Source organism: Styela clava, chromosome 1 (genome assembly GCF_964204865.1).
Source record: "Styela clava chromosome 1, kaStyClav1.hap1.2, whole genome shotgun sequence".
NCBI classification, from domain to species: Eukaryota; Metazoa; Chordata; class Ascidiacea; order Stolidobranchia; family Styelidae; genus Styela; species Styela clava.
Window position 1 is genome coordinate 11,618,876 of NC_135250.1, and position 9,221 is coordinate 11,628,096.

Genomic DNA, 9,221 nt, shown 5'->3' on the forward strand with positions numbered 1-9,221 from the left:
CACGAAGAGGTGGGCTAAACCTTTTTATTCACCAAAACAATGCCAAATTGTAGTCCAGATTACATCAATTATTAAATACTACTGGTAACAGTTTAAGTATAATATAATTGGATTTGGGGATTGATACTGAGGTAGGTATTGTAATTTATTGGTTATAAAGGGCGGGAGCAATGATAAAGGAATTGAGGATGTTTTTTCATAGGATCCTTTGAGATTAATACGGACGATTCATCAGAGTCAGTGTTTGGAAACTTGTTCACATATTTCACGTCATATTTCAACCATATTACGGCGCTTTCACACCACCCCGTTGGTATTTCAGATTTCTAGGTCTTTATTTTAAGTCTAAAATATTTCGTTTTCTCAAAGGCATTGTAGGTAAATGCAAGTAGCATCTAGTTTTCGTATAGCCAACCCCCCATCCCAAACAGTCTGCAGTTATTATTGGTTCGTGTACTTCCGAAAGAGAACGCTGCGACAAAATGTTGCAAGAAATGAACTGATCAATTGTATTGTTTTGTCATAAACGATCCAATAGGTGCATAACGGTATACAGGGGTGAGCGTCCAAAATTGGGAGTTTTGAAAATTATCATACCTTCCCGAAAATTGAAAATTTGAATTTGGGCGTTCGCGGGCCTGGCTGCCTAACTAACGGTATTTTATAATAGTTTACTTGTTGTTAAATTTAATTAGAGCCGTTTTTTTATTACTTATATGTTAGTGTGTTTTCATTTCATTCGTGCCTTGGCGGGTCACCGAAAGAACGCGGTGTCAGTGGTTCGCCATCCCTGGACTAGACTCTAGTCCAGGGGTTCTCAACCTTGGTTTCGCGAACCCCCAGGGGCTCACGAGAAGACTTCCAGGGGTACTTGGACGGCAGTCGAGATTTTGTGTGTTGCTGTTTTTTAATATCCTTTATTACTAGCATAGGAAAATGTGTGTCGATTGAAACTAGATGCCAATCGAAACGTAGATTTTCCCTGATGTTGCGTTATTGTGATTGTGACGCAACAATGTGAAATTCACGACTGCAGGCAAACTGTGAAATCTCAAAAGACAGCGTGCTGCGAGCATTGGAGAAAGTGATTATGCTTCTCAAAACTTGGGAGAGATTTCAAGAATTCATTAGTTAGGCGGAAGACAAGAGCAATAATATCAACACAAAGATTTAATTTAGTTACATCTGGTCAATAAATTGTTGTTTCAACAAATGGTTAGTCAATATATCACAACTTTGTTCGGTGTCTGATTACCGGGGGTTCGCGTTGATTGTTTCGTGACTCAGGAAGTACTTGACAGAAAAAAGGTTGAGAACCCCTGCTCTAGTCACTAGAATAGGACGATACGGGACCCTAGTTCGAAGCGCACGTGTCTATGAACACAATACATTGGCCTGGCTGAAGATTACATCTAACCGTTGTAATTCTACTGGTTTACTGACCACTGATAGACAAACATGAATATGATATATAACAGTTTATTAAGTTATAAATATATATAGATGTTTATATAATTTTAATTTAACGACCGTACATTTGTTCATTATCTTAATATGCCAATAGTTGAAAAGTTTACAGTTTTGAAATTTTGGGCTGAAAATGACTTAATTGTTGACAACATAGTGTTAAAATATACATTCGATTGATACGAATTCACAATGGCTCATGGGCTGTAACTTTTTTGCTCGCAGTCTCAAAAATTGGTTAACAGTGGTGGAAATCAGAAGAAGGGTGGTTAGTCGAGTTGGTAGGTACCGACGTCAGTCCTTTCATTCTACTTTTGTGGAACGAAAACTCCGTTGAGATCTGGAGGAATGATGGCGTCGAAGGAGATTCTAGTTTCTTCAAATGTGCGTCCATCCAACATCAGCAGGAATGAATTACCGCCCTCTCGGTGAACGGATGAAAGGATAACACCTGCAAAATATCAAATTCAAATTAGCAAAAATCTAAATCTTAATTATTTAGCACAGTGGAACTAATCGAACATCATTTAACTGTAACTGAACATTTCCATGGCATATAAATTATTTGGATGCGATCATATTCTAGCCTGATGGTTAAATGAATAACCCACGTTAATAGCATAATATTGTACCGTTACGCATATCTAGTCCTGCGATCAACAAATGAACTGAAATAATTTGATAACTTTATCGTTCCAACGTAGGTATGTTACTGTTTTTGGTTCGTATTCTTGACATTAAAATATATTTAACTTTACAGATTATCAAGTAATGTCATACTTATGTACGCATAAGCTATACCCCACGTTTGCCCAACTGGTAATTTTCGTGTCAGGTGAACCGTATCGACCCAGTCATAGTTGAAATGCGGTTTGCCGTCAGCCATCACGACCATCGAAGATTGTTTTGGGAAATCGAAGTTCACCAAAAGGTGAAAACGAACATTCAATAGGTCTCTTTCGACTACTCAATGACGCCATAAATAGGTTCATACGAAGTTCAAAAGTGTGGTATGTGAGTACTTGAAAATATACTTGACTGGAAACGTCCTATAATGGCTATTTAATTCATAAATAATCTATCTCGCGAGAGTACAAAGTAAGAAACAATTCACTATAGAATTTTGTGGTTTTCTAGAGAAACTCTCGATGCGGTTTCAATTTGAGATATAAAAATGACAAATCTGTCGTTACGCCTATTACTACTTACGTTTGGTATGTAGTGAGATTTGGGCAATCGCAAATTTTACTAGCATAAAGCTCGTAGTTTTCTCATCGCGAAACGCACACTCAAAGTTTTAAGTTCATTAATACAGATCCTACTTGCATTATCCTGTTAAATCTTTCTTTTCAAATAATTATTTTCATATCTTACCGTCATCTTCGTCCGTGGCATTTGGTCGTGGAATAAAAGCTGGTCTTGATGCCCAACATCCTTTTTCTTGCCAGGTTTTTAGTATTTTCTTTCCAGCAATGTCAATTTTCATGATCTTATCATAAAGAAAAGACAAAGGTACTCATTAAAGTATATTCGACAACAAATTCGTAATTCCAAAACTTCACATTGTGGAAAATTCGCAAAAAAATTATATTGCATAATTTCATACCAAAAAAATGTAAAATTCAACAATTATAATTATAAACTCTTTTTATTTAAATATTCAAACATACCTTTTCACCAGGGGGGAGCACAGCACCTCCGGTTGAGTAAAAGTAGTTATATTTCTTTCCCATAAATTTGGGATTGATCGTCGGATAGTCTGTGTTTTCGGTGATTGTTTCTCCAGTCAGCACAATGTTTCCTTTGACATTGAATGCGGTGCAAGTAGTTCCTGGGAGCGTGATCAAGTTTTCATCTTCTGGTGATTTCTGGAAGATTTTAAAAAGTTTTAGTATATATTTCGATTTGCATATAACAGCTGCTATAAATTAAAATACATTTATGCAAAGCTTTACCTTAGATGCATTCAATGGTATAACGAATCGTTTAGCTCTGATAACATTTTCTGCCTTGTTAAATTCTTTCACGTATTCTTCGGGAGACATTTGCAAATTTTTCATGGTGTATTTGTGAAAGAAAACTGGATTGTCAAACTGGCAAAGGTCCAAAATAAGGTGATCATCTTCTTCGTAAGCATTAATGTGCTGGTATACGATCATCGCATCGGTGACATAATTTGTTGAAAGCAAATTTCCCGTCTCTTTGTCGATAACATGAAAGTGAGTCTGGAAATATATTCATATTTTGAAATAGATTAAAAATATATAGTTATTGAATTTAGGTAAGCTGATATAAAAACGATAATCGAAAACCACTGCCAACGCTGGGAAGAACTTATTTATATTCTTCTGTTACGTGTTTCGTTGTATCTAAAGCAATACTTATTTAAATTATAAATAGACTGCTTTTGAATACTTTGAATTTTGTAAAAAAACTCTTTGAATTGAAGAGTGACCCGCTGAAAAATGGGCTCGTAATTGTGGATGAGGTCTTGACTGAACACATGAAATACTTAAATTTGTTTAAAACTATACTGTATTGATTTTTTATGCTAATAGGGTTAGGTAATGAGCCCTAACATAGTATCCCAAAAATTGTTAAAAATAACAACTGATTCGTTTGAAGAATGCGTAATTATGTCAGCTCTCATCAGATAAGCTGAAGGTCGAGCTGGTTCCTGGTCGAAGTATTTCTGCATCCGTTTTTGAGACGTGAATCAGGGATTTTACTAACAAAAAATTCCATAAATTCATTGATGGTTGGACATAAATAACATTTAATTCAGTCGGTCGGTCAGATAAAGTTCGCCTGTGGGATTACGGGTCAAGAAATTTGTCGTCCAATAGATTTGACCGGAAAATGAACTGTGTATATATTACACGTAGTTTTTTTTTATTTGGTGCGTGCAAGCGATAGTCAAGTAGGCTGAACATTCGGAAATGAGATTTTATACATGGCCCATATTCGATGAACGAATAAGGGAACGAACGATAGAACCATTTCCTAAATAAAATTTTTATGCAGTGAACCGTGAAATTCTTTCTGAGCGATATTTATGATAAAATAGACCTAACACGACACACTGAGCGTGTCCTGGAACCTTACTCTACATTGCAAAGATATTTTTAGATCTAGGTATTTTGGATTATTTCAAACAAGTTCATCAAAAGGTTACCTAATTTTCAAATGACATTTAAGTCATAAATCCCAATTTTGTCAGTATGTTTGTATTATATATTGTTATTATTGATTAAAGAAATTACATCCTTGATTGCATTGAAATAAAATCGCTACACTTCCTTTCAAAAATCTACCTTTAATTCAGTATGATATTCAAGTGCATCACTGTAACTCATTTTAGTCCAATGAGCCATCGCAATTTTTGGTACAGAAAGCTTGAAGGGTTGTTCCGTGAATACTGCATACTTGTCAGACATAGCAAAACTGTGGTGATAGGATGGACTCAAACGCCATTCCGAGTCGACGCTTTGAACTGTTTTAGCCTTGCTTAGGGCATCAGCGAAAGGAGTACCTGAAAATGCATGATATAACTATGTTTTTGTATCCATTCTTTAAATATAAAGCATTCTCAAACATCATTGACATACCTGGATCTGATTTTGGAATTTTAATTAGATTGTATTTAGTTCTTCCCATGCTGAACAGGGAAGTCGTGAAATTGTAGGTTGTTCCTTCGCTATCGACTATGGGATTTGAAGACATCAAGTTGATTGGTACGTACTTCGATAAATCAACCTGATAATCAAAAGAAAATAAGCAAATATATTATCATTCAACATCTTGTCTTAATATACATATATATATCAAATTGCATCACTCGGTTTTATATAGATCTCAACGCCAAAAGAAGCTGATCAAAGTTTTGAGTTTATTTGGATTAGTATTTGTGTCCCCGAGGGAGAGGAAAGTCTTAATCAGATAACGTGTGCCTTTCGTCCGGTTACCAATCCATGTCGTGTATAGATTACTTAGCCAGTTATTTGCTTCACATGCGTGGACTTGATGATGGAGGAAGCAGTGTGTCGAACAGCGGTTACGTGAGCCACCCTATGACGGCGAGTAGTCCAACAATCTTCTCGCACATAATTATCCCCCATGGGATTCGAACTGTGTTTATACAACCTGTGTCGGATTAATTCCGCACGTCCGCTGGTGTAAAAATGTTCCCGGGCCAACTGAAAGATTTTATCATGTCACGAATTAGCATTTCTAGATTACCTTTTCCAGGGTTTCCAGTGTATCAGGATCGATTCTTCGGACGAGATTAGTTTCACTGATTCCAAATAAATGTTCTCCAATGTATAAATAGTTGATCAAGCAATTGTCGGTAAACTCAGGAAGAGAAACCATAGAAGCGGCTCTGAGAAAGTGAACGATAGTTATTCGATGTTTGTTATATTCTGTATATCGAAATCATTTAAAGTGAAATTAATTTTTATCTGGGTTACATTGAAAAACCTGAATGAATAAGGGCTTCAAATAAGATAAACAAATTTATACACGAAACTGTTTCAACAACAAAATAAAAGGTCGGTAATGCCATCACCTATAGAACAAGGAGACAACATATACAAAGAAGCACACTCGTTTAGATAGAGAAGACACCAAGAGAAAAACAAGTATATATATATAGGAGATAAAGCACACTCATTATGATAGAGAGAGCGAGAACGGCAACAAATGACAAAAGGAAATATATATCGGAGTATAGTTACACATAAACAATCAGTATACAGCAAATAGAAGTGAAATATTTTCATTAACTTAAAGTGGGAATAAATCAATCAACAGATATAGAACAGAGCGGACATTGTACTGACATCATGGGCAGAGTCAACCCGACGTTTAAATCTTACCGTTCCTCTATCATACGAAGATAGCTGAGTGAAGAGCTGACTCCTCTGTTATTTTTATTAAAAATAACGAATTATTTGTTATATTAGAAATGTTTGGCGACCATTGTGATTATCCCATATAAAAAAAAATAATGAAGTAAATAGAAAATCAGGGAATGATACAATGAAGTGCGTTATACAAGTTGTAAAAGTAAATTCAAATTCAATGTGAGGTAATGTTATTGTTTTGTTATCTATTTCACATGTAAATATATACCTTCGAAATTAACCCGTACTAAAGATTGGGCAATTCAACTGTTTCTAGAAGTTATATTCAAATTGACATAGTTGTCATATAACTGACATAGACGCTTTAATATGTTGGCTTTCGATATGCAATTACTTAAGCTTATTTGAGAAAAAAAAATCCATAACGTACTTTGACAAAAATCCAGCCCTCAGTTTCGTTTGTACATTAGTTCCGAATTCTGGAACCACGACTCGACCAGCGTCCATGTTTTTAGTGTAACTTTGTCCTTTCATGAAACGACTTTGATAAAATACTTTTCCGTTCTTGATCTGAAACCTGAAATATATTTGAAGTTTTGTGGGAAACTGAACGTATTCGATTAGTCACACTACATTATTCGATTTGCGGCTTTACCTCCACTAAAATACTCGTAACGTGTCTCAAGAGGGATCAACGCAAAGTTACATCAGTGACCACACAAAAGACTTCAAAATGAGTCAACTCTGTACTACTAATGGGACCAAATTGAAAAATGAATTAAAACTTGTTTGAATAATGAAGTTATACCACGTTGCTTTGTGCAGTATCACGACTAACGGTAATATAAACTAATATTTATCAGTAATATCAAACAATATTACTTGAGTTATTCTGAGTTCACACAAGTTTTGCATTCTATTCAGTTTTGAAAATTGAGTCTTGGCCCAACCTCAGATAAAATCAAAACTTACTTTCTTGGAAGAGACATTCCATCGAACCAATGTGCAACACTTTGCTCATTAAAATGAACCATTCCGGGACCATTCCTATACCATGTTCCGCAAAGCCAGGAAGGAATCTGTCCAGCTAAATAGACATGTATAAAGATTAAATATAATAAAGAAACAGAATACCTGGAGTTTAATTGTTTAATGTTATATTTTAGTCAGTTATATAAGTAATGCATTGAGTTGTTCCGGTCATTGAACTCGTCAGTTCAGTAAACCACGGTGTGGAAGATAAAAATGACTATAGGACTGTTTTAGTGTTTAGTACTTTAGTATTACTGTTCGAATGAGCAGACTACAATCTCACTTCCGGTGTTATCATTATTTCATTTATCCCATGCTGGGTAAAAGAATTCTGAGTTTTTGAAAAAGCGTAATCACATACCTTCGATTTGCCCCTCAATTGGGGTTTCAAATTCAACCTTGTTATCTTTATCTAGAGCAGCAACATGAGGAAATTTGGTGATGGTTGGTGTTGAAGCCATTTTATCCTTCTATTTGTTGACAATTCAAATAAATTTGATAAAACGATGAAGGTTTTAACTAATGAATAAAGATTCAAGAAAACTGCTATAGACTAAAGAAGAACAAAATTTTAACATTCAGTTTGATGATAAAATTTCCCCTATTTATTTTAAAGTTTTAATCTTAAATTTGATTTGATTTGAGAATTTCTGTTTACAGCTACTCGGGTAAAAATGTTTTGGTTTTCAGCCATAAAACACAAGTAGAGACTACACAAGTATCAATAGAAAAGGCTGTAAGTGCAATTGTAACTTGGTAATGTTTTTATAAAGACGATCAAATGAGGTTGTTTCCCAATAGTATGCTTCAGACGTAGGTTATTGATAATATAAACTTTAGCTACTTGATATGACATTCCGACATTATGAAACAAAGCAAGTTTAAAATAGGAAAAACATATAGCCCTCCCGAAACGCGAGAAGAAGTGCATATATTATGTGCTGGATTCAAAATAGATGGTACTACTATAGCAGATCTGTTGCCTTTTACGATATAAAACAGACAATTAACTTTCCAGTAATGTTATAGAAATACCTCACACGTATATGTAAATCCTAGATAAACAGAGAACTAAAGTTTACAACTTTTAACTTTTTTCCCATAGCAAACTGCATAACTGTTTAAACCAACATAAGCAAGCATAAACTGCACCGCGCTTCTCATTGCCCACAATCGACTGTTCAGTTATCGTTCGTAATGCTGATGCGATGCAAACAAGGAGGCAAACCGCAATCGACTGTTTCAGCTATTTGGTTGTCCCACTTCACAGCAAATAATTAGTGACATACATTCTATGCAATACTCTTCAGCTACATTTTACAATTCGAATACCTTCTTTTTGAAAGTCGAAACAGCGATTCACAGTACATGAATTCGGTAAGAAGCTCCTTGTAGATATGCGGACCTCACTTCGATATACGACTCTTTCCCCCATGGGTATATTTTAAAATCAAGAAGCGCCTTGTCCACTTACTAACTCGACGACCATTAAATTCTAAATCGAGGAGTCGTACTTGTCTGACATTTCTCTGAAACGACCGGTTATATATACCCGATCCAGACGTTGTGACGTCATATGATAAAAGGTAACCGCATGTTACAACAAGCATGGCCACATTAAACTTCCACCGATTGTAAGCTATATCATCCGTAAGGGATACATAAAAAATAAATTTTCGAATAATCAATTTTTAAGAAGGAATAAAAGTTTACGCATCGCTAAATATTTATCCCAATTTCCTAATCCCGAAATGTAGACATTGATATCTCCTAATGCGCATAGTAATTTGTTCTAATGATATCTTCAAAATCAATTTCTGAATTTGAATCAATTTTTGAATTTGAACGCGTGTACAC

The 9,221-nt window shown here is 35.1% G+C and overlaps 1 protein-coding gene across 2 annotated transcripts; it reads right to left on the reverse strand.

Moving 5' to 3' along the window:
- Positions 1–1,463: 1,463 nt before the first annotated feature.
- Positions 1,464–7,939, reverse strand: LOC120348520 (beta,beta-carotene 15,15'-dioxygenase-like). Of its 2 annotated transcripts, XM_039418664.2 has the most exons (11): positions 7,726–7,939; positions 7,305–7,419; positions 6,763–6,909; positions 6,345–6,389; positions 5,707–5,848; positions 5,076–5,223; positions 4,782–4,999; positions 3,423–3,692; positions 3,138–3,335; positions 2,842–2,956; positions 1,464–1,918 (listed from the first exon to the last, which is right to left on the reverse strand). In XM_039418664.2, the coding sequence occupies exons 1-11, from the start codon at positions 7,823–7,825 to the stop codon at positions 1,776–1,778; spliced, it is 1,641 nt and encodes a 546-aa protein (XP_039274598.2). In that variant the 5' UTR covers positions 7,826–7,939; the 3' UTR covers positions 1,464–1,775. The 2 variants fall into 2 exon arrangements, with proteins under 2 accessions (XP_039274598.2, XP_077965865.1); XM_078109739.1 differs by lacking the exon at positions 6,345–6,389.
- Between the last annotated feature and the right edge of the window lie 1,282 nt (positions 7,940–9,221).

Coding starts and splice junctions, on each gene's coding strand:
- LOC120348520 (XM_039418664.2), bottom strand. CDS start 7,825: ATGGCTTCAACACCAACCATCACCAAATTTCCTCATGTTGCTGCTCTA. Junction 3,693..4,781: donor AATATCATACTGAATTAAAG/GTAGATTTTTGA, acceptor ATATATTTCCAG/ACTCACTTTCATGTTATCGA. Junction 3,336..3,422: donor TACCATTGAATGCATCTAAG/GTAAAGCTTTGC, acceptor AAAATCTTCCAG/AAATCACCAGAAGATGAAAA.